This window comes from Bombina bombina, chromosome 4 (genome assembly GCF_027579735.1).
Source record: "Bombina bombina isolate aBomBom1 chromosome 4, aBomBom1.pri, whole genome shotgun sequence".
NCBI classification, from domain to species: Eukaryota; Metazoa; Chordata; class Amphibia; order Anura; family Bombinatoridae; genus Bombina; species Bombina bombina.
The window spans coordinates 836,594,680-836,617,126 of NC_069502.1; the positions used below are offsets into that span (position 1 = coordinate 836,594,680).

General features: G+C 39.5%; 1 protein-coding gene across 1 annotated transcript in view; it reads right to left on the reverse strand.

Moving 5' to 3' along the window:
- LOC128657202 (zinc finger protein 773-like) overlaps positions 1 to 22,447 on the reverse strand; it is a 120,186-nt gene that overhangs the window by 80,483 nt on the left and 17,256 nt on the right. Inside the window, exons 3-7 of the mRNA XM_053711458.1 lie at positions 20,680 to 20,739; positions 20,342 to 20,489; positions 19,914 to 20,012; positions 19,676 to 19,774; positions 19,458 to 19,541 (exon numbers count right to left, since the gene is read on the reverse strand). Of these exons, the coding sequence (XP_053567433.1) occupies positions 19,458 to 19,541; positions 19,676 to 19,774; positions 19,914 to 20,012; positions 20,342 to 20,489; positions 20,680 to 20,739 (490 nt within the window). The remainder of the gene's footprint in view (positions 1 to 19,457; positions 19,542 to 19,675; positions 19,775 to 19,913; positions 20,013 to 20,341; positions 20,490 to 20,679; positions 20,740 to 22,447) is intronic.

Consider the following 22,447-nt stretch of genomic DNA (forward strand, 5'->3'; position numbering starts at 1 on the left):
ATATAAACCTTTATTGATACAATCTTTAAACGATACTCTGTGTCCCAAGTACAGCAATACGCTTCCCAAGGTAATTGGCAGCTGGAAGTTCTTAAATGCAGGATACAACCTGCGGCGGGAGTAGCCGGCTTGCCCACCCTCAGCTGTTTACTCTAGGGTCACGGAGCTCAGGACTGGTGGTAGTTTTACCCCAACGCGTTTCCCCCGGTATTCGCCCGGGCTTTCTCAAGGGGATCTGTATAAGCACAAACGGATGTCGGGCTTCTGTGTAATTCACACCTGTATTTTTCTCAGCTCAGCTGCAATGTGTCTCTCTCCAAGTCAGAAACACTCTGGTGGCCACAGATGCTCAATAGGGTTTAGGTCTGGAGACATGCTTGGCCAGTCCATCACCTTTACCCTCAGCTTCTTTAGCAAGGCAGTGGTTGTCTTGGAGGTGTGTTTGGGGTCGTTATCATGTTAGAATACTGCCCTGCGGCCCAGTCTCCGAAGGGAGGGGATCATGCTCTGCTTCAGTATGTCACAGTACATGTTGGCATTCATGGTTCCCTCAATGAACTGTAGCTCCCCAGTGCCGGCAGCACTGATGCAGGCCCAAACCATGACACTCCCACCAGCATGCTTGACTGTAGGCAAGACACACTTGTCTTTGTACTCCTCACCTGGTTGCTGCCACACATGCTTGACACCATCTGAACCAAATAAGTTTATCTTGGTCTCATCGGACCACAGGACATGATTCCAGTAATCTAAGTCCTTAGTCTGCTTGTCTTCAACAAACTGTTTGCGGGCTTTCTTGTGCATCATCTTTAGAAGAGGCTTCCTTCTGGGACGACAGCCATGCAGACCAATTTGATGCAGTGTGCGGCGTATGGTCTGAGCACTGACAGGCTGACCCCTCACCCCTTCAACCTCTGCAGCAATGCTGGCAGCACTCATATGTCTATTTCCCAAAGACAACCTCTGAATATGATGCTGAGCACATGCACTCAACTTCTTTGGTCGACCATGGTGAGGCCTGTTCTGAGTGGAACCTGTCCTGTGAAACCGCTGTATGGTCTTGCCCACCGTGCTACAGTTCAGTTTTAGGGTCTTGGAAATCTTCTTATTGCCTAGGATATATTGTATCTATGTAGAGCAACAATTCTTTTTTTCAGATCCTCAGAGAGTTCTTTGCCATGAGGTGCCATGCTGAACTTCCAGTGACCAGTATGAGAGAGTGTGAGAGCAAAAACACCAAATTTATTACACCTGCTCCACATTCACACCTGAGACCTTGTAACACTAGAGTCACATGACACCGGAAAGGTAAAATGGCTAATTGGGCCCAATTTGGACATTTCCACTTAGGGGTGTATTCACTTTGTTGCCAACGGTTTAGACATTAATGGCTGTGTGTTGAGTTATTTGAGAGGACAGCAAATTTACACTGTTATACAGGCTGTACACTCACTACTTTACATTGTAGCAAAGTGACATTTCTTCAGTGTTGTCATATGAAAAGATATAATAAAACATTTACAAAAATGTGAGATGTGTACTCATTTTTGTGGGATATTGTATACACACACACAGATCTGATCTCTGGTTCATTTTATGAGCGCTAATTGCTACCACCATATATATATATATATATCTACATATGCATTTATGTGTTTACATGTGTGTGTGTATATATATATATATTATATATTAGGGCTGCGCGATTAACCCCCGCAATTTAAAAAACGCAGTTTTTATGGGGGGGGGGGGGGGGCCTGGGGGGACATCACGTCACGACGATCGTGCCATGTGAATACAATGGAAGGAGATGGTCCCGGACCACCGGTAACTGAGTGACATGTTCTGGCCTTGCATATAGCTAGGCAGAGGAGCCGTGCACACACAGCAGTTAGAAGAGGCGGCCCTGCAGGACATAGAAGAGTGGAGACACGTGGTCAAGGTGGGTTGCTCACTCAGGCGACTGAAAGCAAGCAAATAAGAAACTTGCACTACGGCAGGATAAAGCAGCGATCTGACTGCACTGCCATTGTCTGCAAGGTTATATAATCTAAAGTTAGAGTATTGAGTACTAACCCCCCTTAAAGCAGGGGAGTTAACAGGGGGGGGGGGAAATAGGGCTCTCACAAATTCCCTTTGGGGTAAGCTTACGTGTTCCCAAAGGGAAGTGCCTTGATACCGGGGGTAAATATGAGTCAAAAAAGGAGGAAAGAAAAGAGATATCTTGAGGCACACTTAGGTGAGAGCCTAAATAATCAAGTTAAAGGTGAGCATACGAGACATCAACTTAAAACATAACTTTTATTGGTGAAAAATGTATTTAAAAGAAAAGGCATATAATATATTAAAATAAAGGTATCACTATTATGTTACACCTTATTCAGAGTACAACGTTCACTTCAATAAGTGATATATGTCCCCATGTACATCAAAACAGTCCCATTAAATTAATTTCTATTAAATAAGGTTATCACTAGTGGTAATAAATTGTCTAGTGCCCAATGGATTATTGGAATGAACAAATAATTGTGGATAGTCTAGTATCGATATTGGACAGGGTAAACGTTGCTATACCAATTATACTGGGGTAACATAGTATACCTGGGATGACATATACAATGTCATCTATAAAATCCTAAGTATAAAACCAAATAGGTCAGGTGGAAGAATGTATCAAAAAAAAAAAAAAAGACACATTCGTGTTGCAAATTGCATGCACTTGCTCCTCTTAAAGGTGTGGGAAAACATAAAGGCAATAGTTGGATATCAGTGGTATGATCTATTAAATCCTAGTGGTTAGTTGGGAATGGACCGTGTATTAAGCACATTATACTCATGTTATAATAGAGCTGTGGTGGCATTATTGCCTGTGGCAGTATGGGTCAAGATTAACCGCCACTGTGCCGCCACTAAGTCTCAACTTGTGCTATATTCTATATACTATCAATCAATAATCCTCATGGGGTTAATATTGTGGATGCTTTATTGCAGGGTAACAGTATGGGTCAGGAATGACTGCCACTACATCAACTATTGCTATATTAAGCACTCTATCTATCCATAATATATAGCAATGGGGTTAGTACTGTAGTAGCATAATTACATGTGACATGAGAGATCGAACTGACTTTCGCTACAAACGTTTTACTCTATCTCCATTTGCGCTATATCATACACACTACTTGAATCACAAGTTACACTGATAGTATTAACACTGTGGTAGTGATCTAATAAGTATCAGTATGTTATGCACGTTGTATATTCACAAATATTAACAATGGTGTTAGCACTGTAGTAACAAAATATGTATGACATGATAGATCAAAATGACTGCCGCTATAAAATGTTACTGTCTCCCCTTGTGCTATATCATGCTCATTATTTGCACTATAAGTTATGCTGATAAAGTAAGCACAGTGGCAGCGATCAAATCAATGGCAGCGATCAAAACAAACGACTACGCTCTTATGAACATAAGTTCTCACTACGAGCACACAGAGACCTTTAGTCAGTTATGTATAATAATATTTACAAAGTGTCAATTTAATGTATATTTACTTATAACAAAAAAGGACCGATTAGTAAGATTTGGATCGTTAAAATAGGGGATGTGTCAGAGACAATACTGAAAAGGGATTGCCGAGTGTTACTACTAGAAATTACTTTGTGTGATTTTTGTATCTTTATTACTTCTGTGATTTCTACATACTCATAACAGGTTATCAATCTAGTTGGAATACTATTTAATAAATACTATTGTATACTCATTCACTCAGGTTACAGGGGGTTCCCTGGGTTGCATCAATCATGGGATGAGTAATCCGTATATTCTTATGTACAGTTTGTATAGATTGTGCCAATTAGTAGATTAATGCAATAATTAGTGATGTTATGTTGCATATCATAGATAAAATCCTAAATAGGACTTAATGTCCCAAGATAAAGGGATCACGGATATGGAAGGGTTGTGTTTCTATATACATAATTCAAAAGTGTATATATATTATGTTCTATTGCATACAATATAGCCTCTGTCACCTTTCCTTACTATATATATATATATATATATATATATATACACACACAGAACTTGCATGTTCCACAGGATTATCTTTCCTTTTGTTTACACTTTTGACAAAATGGCTTTTTACAATTCTGTCTCGGAATTCGTGAGAGCCCTATTTTTGTTCCCCCCTGTTAACTCCCCTGCTTTAAGGGGGGTTAGTACTCAATACTCTAATTACTCAGACTATTCAGTAGTCTTTCTGAGAACTAATTATGAAATCCATCAATTCGATGGATGACTTTCTCTCCAGAGAGAAAGAACGCCAAGCTAACATTGACAAAACCTTTTCCAATTTTACTACAGAGGGTAACCTAAATAAAGAAATAAGTGACTGGGAAACAGGTTTAAAACTTTTTGGGGAACTACTAAGGAAACACACAAGATCAGTCTGGAATAAGAGTACTTATGACCGGTACCTCGCAAAACATATCATCCCAAGAGGTCTAAGAGTTAGACTCTTCCCTACATTTTCATTTCATATTGAAAGCTATAGAGAAAGATGGGAACAAGCTTTAATATCATGTTCAGAAGTACTGGTGGCCATTCTCTCTGATTATGAAACTGAAATGGTTGATGAACTCAGTAAAGAGATCTCAGTATTAAATTACATAAATTTGAACCTCTAGAAAATTTCAAAACTGCATACAAAAATTTAAGAGAGGAACTGGACACTAAAGAAAAAGAGATAATACAGACAAAGTGTAATAAACTAACGAGAGACATAAAAGATTTTGAAAAGGGCAGTGTTTTCACATGGGATGAAAAAAATCCAAGACGAAGGAGAAATGATCTACCATCAAACACAAATAGAGATGATGTAGCATCTTCTGAATGTGAATCCTCTGCAGCAGAGGACAATGAAGAGGTCCCTCTAAATAGAACTTTGTTAGTACAGAATGCAAACGATAACCATACTATCAAAAAACGAGGAGCCCAAAAAAACGCGATGGATGTTTTGCGTAAGATAGATGGTATAATCCTTGAAGACAATACTTTCTTCGCCACATGCAACGTTGAGTCCCTCTATACATCAATTAATCACAAATGGGGCTGCCATGCAATAGAATATTTCCTTAAAATGGAAGGGCCAGTAGGCACAGAAAAGAACGATTTCATACTACGTCTACTTAGATTTGTCCTCAGTCACAATTATTTTGTTTTCAATGATAAATTTTATCTTCAAGTAAGAGGTACAGCGATGGGGACAGCATGTGCCCCCACATACGCCAATCTGTATCTAGGGTGGTGGGAACGAGAAACTGTCTTCGGTAAAGGCATGTCAAATTACACAGAACATATCTTATTGTGGCTGAGGTACATTGATTGTGTCTTTATCATGTGGAAAGGGGACATTGACACTTTCAAATAATTTATAAGTGAACTAAACGTCAATGAATTAAATTTAAGGCTAACCTATGACATTAATTACGAAAAAGTGACCTTTCTCGATCTGAGTATCTGTAGATATATGTTTAATAAAATTGAAACCAACTTGCATAGAAAAGAGACAGCTACTATCTCTATTCTAAGATACGAGAGTAACTCTACCAAGAGAGCAATCCCCTATGGAGAATTTATGCGCCTACAACGTAACTGCTCAGATGTAACTAAATTTAAAGAACAAGCTAAGGATCTCAAAGTGAGATTAAAAGAGAGAGGTTATTCTAACTCAGTGCTTAAAAAAGCTTACCATAGGGCGCTACATAGGACAAGAACAGATCTTTTGATACCCAAAGCCAGGGATGTGGGCGACCAGAAAGTGAGGTTCATAAGCACATACAATGAAGTTCACAAAGAAATATCTGACATTCTGAACCGGCATGTTCATATACTTCATACTGATGAAGATCTGGTAAAGCAAGTTGGGGATAGGATACAAGTTGCTTGGAGGAGAGCACCAACAATCAGAGACAGAATTGTAAAAAGCCATTTTGTCAAAAGTGTAAGCAAAAGGAAAGATAATCTCAAAGGCACATACTCCTATGGAACATGCAAATTCTGTCCATATATACGAACATTAAAACAGATGGAAATTTATCCCAACGGAATTATATATATGAATGATTTTTATAATTGCAGAACCAACATCATTTACTGTATTGAGTGTATATGTGGCAAAAAATACGTGGGTATGTCGACTAGGGAATTAAGAACGAGGTTAGGGGAACATATAGGAAATATTCGCAATGCCAAAAATGACCTTAAAAACAGCAAGAAGATTACATCAGTGGCAAGACATTTTCTTGATAAACATGGAGGAAAACCTGATCTAAGATGCTGGATCTTACAAAGAGTGAGACCAGGTATTAGAGGGGGGAACATTGAAACAACCCTCCTCAAGGAAGAAACAAAATGGGTATTCAGGCTCCAATCTATGTCCCCCAAAGGTCTCAACGAACAACTAACTTTTGGACCTTTCCTTCAGTAAGGAAAGGTGACAGAGGCTATATTGTATGCAATAGGACATAATATATATACACTTTTGAATTATGTCAGAATTTATGTATATAGAAACACAACCTTTCCATATCCGTGATCCCTTTATCTTGGGACATTAAGTCCTATTTAGGATTTTATCTATGATATGCAACATAACATCAATAATTATTGCATTAATCTACTAATTGGCACAATCTATACAAACTGTACATAAGAATATATGGATTACTCATCCCATGATTGATGCAACCCAGGGAACCCCCTGTAACCTGAGTGAATGAGTATATAATAGTATTTATTAAATAGTATTCCAACTAGATTGATAACCTGTTTATGTTCCATAGCCACTCAGGAAGCAATCCGTGATGTAAAGAACCCGACGACGTCTTAAAGATCCATGATTGGTTGCAATACGACACGTGACTGGGCTCCACACCCCCTATTCTGATTGGTCAGCCTTGGCATAAAAGGAGCGGCATGATGAGACGTTCAGCGCCTTTGACAAAGCAGTTGGCGAAACACACGTCAGGCGTTCGCACTGCTTCTCTTAAACCTTCTCTTAAACCTAATTGTTACAATTTAATAGACAAATAATTAACTGTTGGCCTTCATTGGCATTTTTATCTAGTTGGTAAATGTGGGAATTTAGACCGTGGTGATACTAACTATAGTATTAGTGGGGAAAGAATGTATTTCGTAACGGTTGTCAGTCCTGACTCCTACTGACATAGATTTGATCACTGCCACTGTGCTTACTTTATCAACATAACTTATGGTGCAAATAATGAGCATGATATAGCACAAGGGGAGACAGAGTAACGTTTTATAGCGGCAGTCATATTGATCTATCATGTCATGTATATTTTTGTTGCTACAGTGCTAACACCATTGTTAATATTTGTGAATATACAATGTGCATAACATAACATACTGACACTTATTAGATCAATACCACAGTGTTAATACTATCAGTGTAACTTGTGATTCAAGTAGTGTGTATGATATAGCACAAATGGAGATAGAGTAAAACGTTTGTAGCGAAAGTCAGTTCGATCTCTCATGTCACATGTAATTATGCTACTACAGTACTAACCCCATTGCTATATATTATGGATAGATAGAGTGCTTAATTTAGCACGAGTGGATATGGAATAGTTGATGTAGTGGCAGTCATTCCTGACCCATACTGTTACGCATCCACAATATTAACCCCATGAGGATTATTGATTGATTGTATATAGAATATAGCACGAGTTGAGACTTAGTGGCGACACAGTGGCGGTCAATCTTGACCCATACTGCCACAGGCAATAATGCCACCACAGCTCTATTATAACTTATGAGTATAATGTGCTTAATACATGGTCCATTCCCAACTAACCACAAGGATTTATATCCAACTATTGCCTTTGGGAACGCTTTATGTTTTCCCACACCTTTAAGAGGAGCAAGTGCATGCAATTTGCAACACGAATGTGTCTATTTTTGACACATTCTTCCACCTGACCTATTTGGTTTTATACTTAGGATTTTATAGATGACGGCTGGGTGTGTGAATATCAATCTCCTCACAAAGAGTATAATAGCAACGCGTTTCTCGGGAGAACCCCGTTTCCTCAGGCTTGTATGCTCTATGTGTGTATAAATGCCCTTTAAATAGGGCTCAGTAACCTCATGTTCCCATGACCCTCCCCTTCCTTTTCCAAGATTATCCAATAGTATCCTTCCTTTCCTAATCCACCCAGTTGTTGCTATAATTATAAGATAACGTTATGATAATCTATATAAATGGTGAATGCAATTCGATAAAAATCGTAATTTACAATAATAAAGATCAATGTGTTATAAGTGAGTGATGCGATCTAAACTGAGTGGTGCCGATTGTAACTAATGTGTGTTACTGTGGAAATAAACAAATCTAACATGTGTTTCCTTGTTGGCCAATGGTGTAACTCCATTTTAGGGGCTTGTCCTTGAATCTTTACATCCAAACATTCTACGTAATAATTGTTGCTCCTGGTTACAGGATAACGGAAGTGAAAATAACCCTTATCGGCAATTGGCGTAGTTTCGAGCTTCCGAAAATTACAGAGTGGCATGTGATCATATGACCGCAAGAGCCTGTATGTGATTCCAAGCTATGAAATGAGAATAAGCAGCAATCTAGAACCACCCATAAATGTTAGGCACCAATGAAATAGATGGAGTTGAAGCTATGTGATTGGCTGCCTACATATATTATTAAACAAGACAGGGGGGACGTGAAAATATATACATTTGTGCAAATTAAACTGCGATTATACTAGCTCACCGCAGTAAGTTGGCCTCAACATTGCCATCACTGTGATGTAGTATAATAAGGGAAATACCCTAAGGATCTGTGCAAAAACATAAATACCTAAATGAATCTCAGTACTAAAACAAATGAGCACAACAATATACTATATAGTTATTACCACAAATGAAAGTGGAAATGGAACTAAATAAAGAAAAAAAGGGTTCCAATAATCTATATGTGTAAGTAATAATATTAACAATATTAATGACAACAAGTGGGTGGTGAAAGTCCAGAGTACAAATATACATGATTCTATGAACATAATTCTATACACATGATGCTGTGATGCTATACACATGATGCTGTGAAACTAGTGCTAAAACTAGTGCTAAAAACATATTATAAAGAGCCCCATCCTATAAACCTTTACAGAATATATACATAGTTACAGAAATGCTGCAGAATCTATGACCTCATTAAGACCTGTAGGGAATAAACTATTGAATTTGAATATCCAATAGGTTTCCCTTTGTCTCAGTTTTGAGAACCGATTATACAAATTACTTTGTGGGATCCCTTCTAATGGTGTGATTTTAAAGGAACATTTACCAGAAACATATTTATAACAAATATATCTGGACACACTGTGTTTAGGTGATTTTGATTTGATGTTCCTCAAATGTTCACTCCATCGAGTTCTGACCTTCCTACAGGTCCTACCTATGTACTGAATCCCACATTTGCAGGACAGTACATAGATTGCATAACTGGAGTCACACGACAGTCGACTTTTTATTGGGAACCTTTCCCCTGTATTATTGGATACTATGGTACTACATCCATGTGTTATGTGTTTACACATGTGGCATCGTTTCTTCCCACATCTGAAAACTCCTATCTTGTTGAAGTTATAACTATTTTGGACCCTGTCTCCCAATCTAGTAGTATTGACAGATTTCCTTTTGGACATCATCACCTTACTAGGGGCTAGTTTCTGTTTGTAAGTAGGTGCTCTTTTAAAGACTAGTTTAGGTTGGGAGAGTTTTTTTTAAAACGGGGTCTTTCAGAAGGATAGGCCAATGTTTTTTAAGTACTCTGTTGATAATTTTGTGATTAGAGTTGTACTGTGTCACAAATAGAGGTTGTTTATTTATGAAACTCTCCTTATCTCTATCTTTAGACGATACAGATGATAATAGATGATTATTCAGATCCTTAGCTCTCTCATAGCCTCTAGTGATCAGTTCGGAAGGATATCCTTTTTCTGAAAATCTACGTTTAAGGATAAGTGATTGCTGGTTGTATTGCTCTATTGAGCTGCAGTTCCTGCACAGTCTACAGAACTGGCTGAATGGGATATTAGTTTTCCATTTTGTTAAGTGGTTGCTAGAGAAATGTAAGAAATTGTTACAATCTACTTTTTTGAAAAAAGTAGAAGTAGATATGCTATCTTTTTGGTCCCAAGAAAGGACCACATCCAAAAACTCTATACTGTTCTTTTGTAAATTGTGGGTAAACCCTTTAAAGTCTCAAACAAACTTTTAGTCTTCATCTGAATTGTTAGAAGGTTTATGGCTGTACGTTTTTGTATTTCATCTTCTATCCACAACATTAATAATTTCTCAATTTTCGTGAATGGGCCCTTGACGTTGTTTTGTTATTATTGTTGATTTAATTGGTGCGGAACCTTTTACAGCTTCGCGTATGCATTCCTTGTCCTTAATGATCGTGGAAACTGGAATGCGACAGTTTTTATATCACGCGCGATCGCATTCACTTTTTTACCTTCGTCATACTGCTTTATGACTTTCATTTTTTACTACAAATCAAGAGCTTTCCTCTTCTTTGTAGCTTCTTTGCCGCTACACGTTACCGGCCTTTTGGACTGCGACATGGTGAGACCCATGCAAAGGCTGCTGCTTACAGTCACTTCTCGTTGCACACAAGCACCGCCTTTGCGCACACAAGCACCGCCTTTGCGCACATACACATAAGCATCGCCTTCATTACGACACATGGTCATAAGTACGGATGGCCGTAAGTTGATGAGTATCTTTGTGTGTGTGTGTGTATATATATATATATATATATACATACACACAGCAGCATGTAAACATGAAGCACTCCAAAGGTCTTGTATTATGGTCACCTTTATTGTGAACGTTTTCGGGCATAAATTAGCCTTACAAAGTTACAAAAACTTACTTATAACCATCACCAAACAAATGTGCCCACGCTCTCCACGGTAGATGCGCCTCCCAGAACAAGTGACGTCATCATCCATGGCAACGTGTAAGGGACTACAAAGAAACGGACCAAAAGATAATAAACAAACAGATCGCAAATCTAAAGTAAAATAACATCCTGTCAAATCGCTAGTGGAGAAAGAAAAATTAGTCACATATGTAATCCACTACAGTGTCATTAACGCCGCTCCTAGTGTGCACGGCCGGGCGGTTACCAAGGGAACCAAGCAAACAAAACTGAACTGTCAGAGTAGGGACGGCACACAAGGGGGGGCGTGGTAATGTGACTGCTAAACAACAATTGTATTGATATTCTGCTGCATGATCAAAAACAGTACAGATCATATAAAATAAAATAGCAAGGTGAAAATTACAAGGTGATAATTGAACCCAGCATAATGACCGCATTATTGTATCAAAACACAAGTCTACAGCGAAAAAGCTAGGTTGCTAAGCAACCCCAAAATATAAACAAGTTTAGTAGAGAAGCCAAAGAGGTCAGAAAAAAACGGACAGAAAAGTAACCAGAAAATAATTTAGAAGAGAGCACAGCCCAACAGAAAGAAAAATGGCATAAACATATGGGTCACCAAAAATAAAATGAATGAAACCCAGAGAAGCCAGAACTGTTCAGCGGTGCTCTTCACAAATTGCAAGAAAATAAAATAGAGAATATGTATACATGCACATCACTTAAGTACCTAGAAACACTTGGTCATTAGATAACAATATATATATATATATATATATATATATATATATATATATATTCAAAGCAAAATAAATTCAATTACACATAGACATGAGACTATAGCAAAGTGGCAATCTAGTGATGGTACTGCATAATGTGGCAATAGGAACTAAACTCATAAGGAGCCCAAAAGTTAGGCCATACCAAGCAAAAAGAGTAGTAATACACACTGTCACATAGCGCAAGTACCAACCAAGAATAATAGCACCAATAATGGCCCAAAAAAAAGGTCACAGAGATAGATCGTGGATCTCATCAAATTGCAAACCACAACACATTGTATTGTTGATATAATTGAATGATTCATGACTCTAACAAGAGACTCAAATTTTTCATGGAGGTTATAAGAACACCTGCCAATCCAATTGGGTGTTAAGTCCATAGGGGACAAGGGTGTTCAACTGGAATGTCCATTTCGCTTCTTTTTGTAGAACCAAATGGTTTCTGTCCCCTCCTCTTAGCAGTGGCGGTACATGATCGATGATTGTGTACTTAAGGTCCGTCACACTGTGCTGTAGTTCCAGAAAATGCCTGCCTACTGGTTGTTCTGATGAACCCTTTTTGAGTGCCACCTTGATTGAAGAACGATGGTTTGCCATGCGTGTACGCAAGTCGTCGGTAGTCTTACCCACATAATACAATCCACAAATACAATGTAGGAGGTATACTATATGCGTGGTGGTACACGTAAGTCGAAATCTATGCTTATAGATCTTGCGTTTATGTGGGTGGGTGAGACATGAGCCAGTTATAAGGCCTCCACATGTCGTACAACCAAGGCATCGGAAGACTCCAGGTTTTTTGATGTCTAACCATGTTGATGGTCTGTAACTATGTATAGGGTCAGTTTTGATCAATAGATCACGTAACGATTTCGACCTTCTATAGCCCATCCTAGGTGGTTCAGCTTTAAATAGAGGTAAGGACTTGTCAGTGTTAATGATTTTCCAATGTTTTCTTAGGGTGTCCATGAGAGGACCCTTATCTCCTGTGAATGTAGTCACAAACGTGATCCTTTTGGCCTCCTGTTTGGGTTCTCTGTCCTGGCCCAAACATATGTTTTCACACTGCTCAGACAATAATTTTCGAGGGTAACTCCTTGTTTCAAACCGCTGAACCATTTCTGTCAGTTGTTTGCCTCTAATGTCCATCTCAGAGTTGTTCCTAACTACTCTAAGCAATTACGATTTAGGCAATGCTCTCTTTAGAGCAGGAGGATGGCAGCTGGTGTAATGTAATAAAGAATTTCTATCAGTGTCCTTTCTAAATAGTGTCGACTGGATTTTACCATTCCTTTTGTATAGTCTGACATCTAGAAAATCAATTTGAGTTTTACTGGACACCATTTTAAACTTCAAAGCTGTATTTGCTCCATTGAGTTGCTGGAACCAAGCCTCCAGGCCTTCCGATGTTCCAGACCAGATCAAGAATAAGTCATCTATATATCTCTTAAAAAAAGAGAATTTCATTGACCTGAAAAAGCTTGGTCCCAAACTCCTCAGAATGCGCCATGAAGAGGTTGGCGTATGATGGGGCCATGTTAGGCCCCATCATACGCCAACCTCTTCATGGCGCATTTTGAGGAGTTTGGGACCAAGCTCCTAAATCGCCTAAATCCCAATTGCTTAGAGTAGTTAGGAACAACTCTGAGATGGACATTAGAGACAAACAACTGACAGAGATGGTCCAGCGGTTTGAAACAAGGAGTTACCCTCGAAAATTATTGTCTGAGCAGTGTGAAAACATATGTTTGGGCCAGGACAGAGAACCCAAACAGGAGGCCAAAAGGATGACGTTTGTGACTACATTCACAGGAGATAAGGGTCCTCTCATGGACACCCTAAGAAAACATTGGAAAATCATTAACACTGACAAGTCCTTACCTCTATTTAAAGCTGAACCACCTAGGATGGGCTATAGAAGGTCGAAATTGTTACGTGATCTATTGATCAAAACTGACCCTATACATAGTTACAGACCATCAACATGGTTAGACATCAAAAAACCTGGAGTCTTCCGATGCCTTGGTTGTACGACATGTGGAGGCCTTATAACTGGCTCATGTTTCACCCACCCACATAAACGCAAGATCTATAAGCATAGATTTCGACTTACGTGTACCACCACGCATATAGTATACCTTCTACATTGTATTTGTGGATTGTATTATGTGGGTAAGACTACCGACGACTTGCGTACACGCATGGCAAACCATCGTTCTGCAATCAAGGTGGCACTCAAAAAGGGTTCATCAGAACAACCAGTAGCCAGGCATTTTCTGGAACTACAGCACAGTGTGACGGACCTTAAGTACACAATCATCAATCATGTACCGCCACTGCTAAGAGGAGGGGACAGAAACCGTTTGGTTCTACAAAAAGAAGCGAAATGGACATTCCAGTTGAACACCCTTGTCCCCTATGGACTTAACACCCAATTGGATTGGCAGGTGTTCTTATAACCTCCATGAAGAATTTGAGTCTCTTGTAAGAGTCATGAATCATTTAATTATATCAACAATACAATGTGTTGTGGTTTGCAATTTGATGAGATCCACGATCTATCTCTGTGACCTTTTTTTTGGGCCATTATTGGTGCTATTATTCTTGGTTGGTACTTGCGCTATGTGACAGTGTGTATTACAACTCTTTTTGCTTGGTATGGCCTAACTTTTGGGCTCCTTATGAGTTTAGTTCCTATTGCCACATTATGCAGTACTATCACTAGATAGCCACTTTGCTATAGTCTCATGTCTATGTGTAATTGAATTTATTTTGCTTTGAATATATATATATTGTTATCTATTGACCAAGTGTTTCTAGGTACTTAAGTGATGTGCATGTATACATATTCTCTATTTTATTTTCTTGCAATTTGTGAAGAGCACCGCTGAACAGTTCTGGCTTCTCTGGGTTTCATTCATTTTATTTTTGGTGACCCATATGTTTATGCCATTTTTCTTTCTGTTGGGCTGTGCTCTCTTCTAAATTATTTTCTGGTTACATTTCTGTCCGTTTTCTGACCTCTTTGGCTTCTCTACTAAACTTGTTTATATTTTGGGGTTGCTTAGCAACCTAGCTTTTTCGCTGTAGACTTGTGTTTTGATACAATAATGCGGTCATTATGCTGGGTTCAATTATCACCTTGTAATTTTCACCTTGCTATTTTATTTTATATGATCTGTACTGTTTTTGATCATGCAGCAGAATATCAATACAATTGTTGTTTAGCAGTCACATTACCACGCCCCCCCTTGTGTGCCGTCCCTACTCTGACAGTTCAGTTTTGTTTGCTTGGTTCCCTTGGTAACCGCCCGGCCGTGCACACTAGGAGCGGCGTTAATGACACTGCAGTGGATTACATATGTGACTAATTTTTCTTTCTCCACTAGCGATTTGACAGGATGTTATTTTACTTTAGATTTGCGATCTGTTTGTTTATTATCTTTTGGTCCGTTTCTTTGTAGTCCCTTACACGTTGCCATGGATGATGACGTCACTCGTTCTAGGAGGCGCATCTACCGTGGAGAGCGTGGGCACATTTGTTTGGTGATGGTTATAAGCACAGCTGGTGGTAAGTTTTTGTAACTTTGTAAGTCTGAGGACGGGCTAATTTATGCCCGAAAACGTTCACAATAAAGGTGACCATAATACAAGACCTTTGGAGTGCTTCATGTTTACATGCTATTGTTTTTTTGATATAGCACCCAAGGCTGATATGGACTAAATCTGGAGTGCACTTTGCCCTATATTAATATATATAAATATATATATATATACACACATACACACACACATACACACACACATATACATCTTTAAACATGTATAGGTATGTATCTCTATGTTAAAGGGACAGTCAAGTCCGAAAAAAAAAAACTTTCTTGATTCAAATAGGGCATGTAATTTTAAACAACTTTCCAGTTTACTTTTATCACCAATTTTGCTTTGTTCTCTTGGTATTCTTAGTTGAATTCTAGCGTACTTTAAACTTGTAATACGAGCGGACGCCTGCAAATAGCTGCAATAAAACCCCTTATGGCTCGCGTATAACCGTTAATGCACCACTTATAAAGGAACATTCCAGATAAAATTAGAATCCACATGGATGCATTTCAGTTTTGAATAGAAGTTTTTAATTTACATGCATTAGCAAGATTTCTTCTAATAAAAGCTATAGCTGTTTTAAACGTGTATTTAAGTATGCACCGTGCACCAGCATTTTAAACACAACACTTGTTCAGAGAGCCTAAAGGTGCTTTTATTATATGGTAATGACTCAATTTGTTAATTGCTTACATGATACAAGCCCCGCAAGTGCTCTGAGCAGCTGCAGTATTTAAAATGCTGGTGCACTGAGAAAATCCAGCTATGCTTCACATGCATGAGCAGAGACATATGCTAACACTAAAACAGTGATAACTTTTACTATAAGCAGTTTTGCTAAAACATGTATATTGCAAATGTTTTTATTTAAAGATGTAATTTATCTATGTGCATTTAAATTTTGACCGGAATGTCCCTTTAAATTTACATATAATAGTCTGTAGATTAAATAATGTTCCACTACTGTCATCGTATTAAAAGGATATTTACAGTATATTGCAAAGCACCAGATGACATTTTATTCCTATATTTAATCTTTATTAATGGCCCAAATGTCTGAGTTCACAATAAAATAAGAGTTTTTAGAATACCATTTAAAGGGACAGTAAACCTCAAAAATAATGTTATATAATTCTGCACATAGTGCAGAATTATATAACATTATATTAGCGCAAACTTTATAAAACATAATATTCCCTTTTAATGTTTTAAAACAACGGCTGTTTTTTAGACCCGCTCTCTGCTCTTCTGAGCGGGTCTGTTTTTTTCACACAGCGCATCGGGCCAGCTGTATAGTCACAGCCCGGCCCGACCGCGCCATTATACAAAGTGCAGCTCGCTCCCGCTGTCAGACAGAGCAGGAGCGAGCTGCACTTAGTCTTATGGCGCGGTCGGGCCGGGCTGTGACTATACAGCTGGCCCGATGCGCTGTGTGGAAAAAAACAGACCCGCTCAGAAGAGCACAGAGCGGGTCTAAAAAACGGCCGTTGTTTTAAAACATTAAAAGGGAATATTATGTTTTATAAACTATATTAAAACAGAATTATATAACATTATTTTTGAGGTTAACTGACATTTTAATGAACTAGAAGTGGTATAGAGAGGGCACATGTGTGTCTCATTTACATAAGGCAGAACATGAAGAAAAAAGGGAAGATAGGGCATGCGTGTGTACCAGTCACATGAAGCAGAGGGTGTGAGAGGGCATGTGTGTGTACCATTCACATGAAGCAGAGGATGAGAGAGGGCATGTGTGTTTACCATTCACATGAAGCAGAGGGTGAGAGAGGGAATGCGTGTGTACCATTCACATGAAGCAGAGGGTGTGAAAGGGCATGTGTGTGTACCATTCACATGAAGCAGAGGGTGTGAGAGGGCATGTGTGTGTACCATTCACATGAAGCAGAGGGTGAGAGAGGGCATGTGTGTGTACCATTCAGATGAAGCAGAGGGTGAGAGAGGGCATGTATGTGTACCATTCACATGAAGCAGAGGGTGTGAGAGGGCATGTGTGTGTACCATTCACATGAAGCAGAGGGTGTGAGAGGGCATGTGTGTGTACCATTCACATGAAGCAGAGGGTGAGAGAGGGCATGTGTGTTTACCATTCACATAAAGCAGAGGGTGAGAGAGGGCATGTGTGTGTACCATTCACATGAAGCAGAGGGTGAGAGAGGGCATGTGTGTTTACCATTCACATAAAGCAGAGGGTGAGAGAGGGCATGTGTGTGTACCATTCACATGAAGCAGAGGGTGAGAGAGGGAATGCGTGTGTACCATTCACATGAAGCAGAGGGTGTGAGAGGGCATGTGTGTGTACCATTCACATGAAGCAGAGGGTGAGAGAGGGAATGCGTGTGTACCATTCACATGAAGCAGAGGGTGTGAGAGGGCATGTGTGTGTACCATTCACATGAAGCAGAGGGTGAGAGAGGGCACGTGTGTGTACCATTCACATGAAGCAGAGGGTGAGAGAGGGCACGTGTGTGTACCATTCACATGAAGCAGAGGGTGTGAGAGGGCATGTGTGTGTACCATTCACATGAAGCAGAGGGTGAGAGAGGGCATGCGTGTGTACCATTCACATGAAGCAGAGGGTGAGAGAGGGCATGTGCATTTACCATTCACATAAAGCAGAGGTTGAGAGAGGGCATGTGTGTGTACCATTCACATGAAGCAGAGGGTGAGAGAGGGCATTTGTGTTCCATTCACATGAAGCAGAGGGTGAGAGAGGGAATGTGTGTGTACCATTCACATGAAGCAGAGGGTGAGAGAGGGCATGTGTGTTTACCATTCACATGAAGCAGAGGGTGAGAGAGAAGGGAAAGAGGGCATGTGTGTGTATCATTTACATGAAACAGAAGGTTAGAGAGAAGGGTAGAGAGGGCATGTATATGTACTATTTACATGAAGCAGATGGTGAAAGAGAGAAGGAAACAGGATGTGTGTATGCCATTTATATAACGCACATGGTAAGAGAGAAGGGAAGAGAGGGCATGTGTGTGTATCATTTACATGAAGCAGAGGGTGAGAGAGAAGGGAAGAGAGGGCATGTGTGTGTATCATTTACATGAAGCAGAGGGTGAGAGAGAAGGGAAGAGAAGGCGTATGTGTGTGTGTATCATTTACATGAAGCAGAGGGTGAGAGAGAAGGGAAGAGAGGGCATGTGTGTGTGTATCATTTACATGAAGCAGAGGGTGAGAGTGAAGAGAAGACAGGGCATGTGTGTGTATCATTTACATGAAGCAGAGGGTGAGAGAGAAGGGAAGAGAGGGCATTTGTGTGTATCATTTACATGAAGCAGAGGGTGAGAGAGAAGGGAAGAGACGGCATGTGTGTGTATCATTTACATGAAGCAGAGGGTGAGAGAGAAGGGAAGAGAGGGCATTTGTGTGTATCATTTACATGAAGCAGAGGGTGAGAGAGAAGGGAAGAGAGGGGATGTGTGTGTATCATTTACATGAAGCAGAGGGTGAGAGAGAAGGGAAGAGAGGGCATGTGTGTGTGTATCATTTACATGAAGCAGAGGGTGAGAGAGAAGGGAAGAGAGGGCATGTGTGTGTATCATTTACATGAAGCAGAGGGTGAGAGAGAAGGGAAGAGAGGGCATGTGTGTGTATCATTTACATGAAGCAGAGGGTGAGAGAGAGGAGAATAGAGGGCATGTGTGTGTATCATTTACATGAAGCAGAGGGTGAGAGAGAAGGGAAGAGAGGGCATGTGTGTGTATCATTTACATGAAGCAGAGGGTGAGAGAGAAGGGAAGAGAGGGCATGTGTGTGTGTATCATTTACATGAAGCAGAGGGTGAGAGAGAAGGGAAGAGAGGGCATGTGTGTGTGTATCATTTACATGAAGCAGAGGGTGAGAGTAAAGCGAATAGAGGGCATGTGTGTGTGTACTATGCACATGAAGCAGAGGGTGAGAGATAAGAAAAGATAAGGTAGGAGTGTGAACCAAATAGATTTTATTATTACAATCTGTCTGTGCTGAGGCTCATCAGTAACATAGGGGGAAAACATTTTAGAATCTGAGTTTTCTAACTATGAAGCTTATATCATAGATCACTCACTTGCAGAGACATCCGATGGCTGAATATTCTGTAGGTCTCCTTGTGCTCCTGTGTCTAGATTTTCATCACTGTGACCTGTTAGGTCTAATAAAGAATAAAATGAGTTTAATGATTATATGGATTTGCAGTTATCTCACACAATCTAATTATACAGTAATATTACACAACACATAATTATTTGAAAACATTACTAGTAGCTTCTGCCATAGATCTGTTACCTGCAGAGACGTCTGATGGGGTCTCCACTGGCTGAATATTCTGTACAAGTTCTCTATGTGCTCCTGTGTCTAGATTTTCATCTCTGTGACCTGTTAGTTCTAATAAAGAATAAAATCAGTTTTTTTGGTTAAATGGATTTAACTGCAGTTATCTCACACAATCTGATTATACAGTAATATTACACAACACATAATTATTTGAAAACATTACTAGTAGTTTCTGTCATAGATCTGTTACCTGCAGAGACGTCTGATGGGGTCTCCACTGGCTGAATATTCTGTACAAGTTCTCTATGTGATCCTGTGTCTAGATTTTCATCTCTGTGACCTGTTAGTTCTAATAAAGAATAAAATCAGTTTATTTTGTTAAATGGATATGAAACAATTTTTGTTGCATCTTAAAAATATATATATACTAAAATGCATTCAATTAGGAACAAAACAAAGCATCTGTTTTCCACTTAAACATTTACATATATAAATGAATATACAAAATTGATTTAGCAGTAATTCCTCTTGACCCTTTAACTGTGTTTTTATTATTCTTGTTGAGTAAATCTCGTTAGATCACACATGACGGATTCACAGTAGATTTGCTCTGTGTCAGTCACGTCAGTAGTGTTTTTGCATTTCCTCAGTGAGATATTTATTACTACACAGCGTTACCTGAGCTCTCATTTCCTGGGATCTCCATAGTCCTTACTGCTTGGTGAGTCTCCATCATGACGTCCTTGTAAAGCTCCTTGTGTCCCTCTATATACTCCCACTCCTCCATAGAGAAATACACAGCAACATCATCACACTTTATAGGCACCTGAAACACACACAACTCATTCAGCGCTGACACAGGGACTGGTTCTGTCACACACTTTTACTGACAGAGCCAGGATAATGTTACTGAGAACATACAGAGACACAGACAGAAGGCAGGAAATACACACAGGGTCAGATGGGTCAGTAAAGTGAGTCACTGTGTATAAGTCACATTCCCCAGCAGTACTCACCTCTCCGCTCAGCTGTTGTATGTTGCTGTGGGAGAGCCTCTTCTTCACAATGGTGTATTCCTATAATATGTATGAGATAAATCATCAGACTCCATTTCATTGGACTAACAAGTTCTTTCTTACGTCTCTCGATCATCACAAAACATATAAATAAAATATAGTGTATAATTTTGTGTGACCTGCTAAAGACTGAGGACATGAGCTCAGGAATATAGACATTACTGGAACATTTGAGAGGGTGTGATGGGGGAGGGGTGAGTTGAGCCCTTGATTGATAGGAGATTCTTTTGGTGCTGGGGTCCCTTGGGTATTAAAGCTTTTTTTGTAGTTGGGGTAATGAAGAGGGGCCTTTAGGGTCTGGGGTGAGTTTTTGCAATAGAGGTCATGTAGAATGGATTTGTATGAGTGGGCTTTTTTCTTATGGTGGGAGGGGTCTTAGATTTTAGGATTAGTATTTTTTTTTTTTGCTGGGAAAGGATTTGTGTTGGAGGGTTGTGCAGGTGAGTGAGCTTAAAGGGACAGTCTACACCTTAGTCATCTTAAAGCCTTACCATAGATGAAGCTGCAAATAGCCTTCCGCACCCTTTCTATATCATACAGCAGGAACAGTAAAACAGTTATTTTAAAATAAATAGTATTTCTGGCCAGTTTGAAATGGCTGCCATTGATAACATCATGATCTGGGCTGCATACGGCATCCAATCACAAAAGGCTCACTAGTTGGATTCAACAGACTGTCAATGCTATTCAGCAGAGAACCTAGATGCAGCCCAGATCGTGATGTCATCAGTGGGCTGAGCTTGGCAGCCATTTCAAACTGGCCAGAAACAATAGTCATTTTAAAATAACTTGTTTTACTGTTCCTGCTGCAAGATACAGAAAGGGTGCAGGAGGCTATTTGCAGCTTAACGCCTTTACTACCCATTCCCCATATTTGCATAACTAACAATAACCTAGATTTCGAATTTTGCGTTTGTGTTTTAACGCTGAAAAAAATGGCCATTTCAGCGTTAAAACAGTAACGCAGCCATTACGAGTCTTGTCGGTATAGCTGTACCGCAAGCATTTTAGCCTGTAACGCAACGTCAGTCCCACACTCAAAAACATTTTGCATGGGACTTCCATAGTGTCGCCATTACAAGTTTTGCGGTGAGGCTAAAAAAACTTGCGTTACACCCTATACCGACACGATCCGTCTCGCAAACTGAAACCAGTAGTTATGAGTTTTACGCAACAAAACTGTTACACAAAACTCATAACTAAAGTGTTACAAAGTACACTAACACCCATAAACTACCTATTAACCCCTAAACTGAGGCCCTCACGCATCACAAAAACTAAAATAAACTTATTAACCCCTAATCTGTCACTCCCGACATCACCGCCAGTAATAAAATGTATTAACCCCTATTCCGCCATTCCCCGACATTGCCGCCGCTATACTAAAGTTATTAACCCCTATTCCCCCACACTATAATAAAGCTATTAACCCCTGTTCCGCTGCTCCTCGACATCTCCGCCACTAAATAAAGTTATTAACCGCTAAACCTCTGGCCTCCTACATCACTACCACTAAATAAACCTATTAATGCCTGAACCGCTAGCCCCCCACATCCCCAAAAACTAAATAAAATTATTAACCCCTAAACCTAGCAACCCCCTAACTTTAAATTAAAATATCCCTATCTTAAAATAAATAAAAACTTACCTGGGAAATTGAAAAAACCTAAGTTTATCTATAAATGAAACTAACATTACCTATTATACT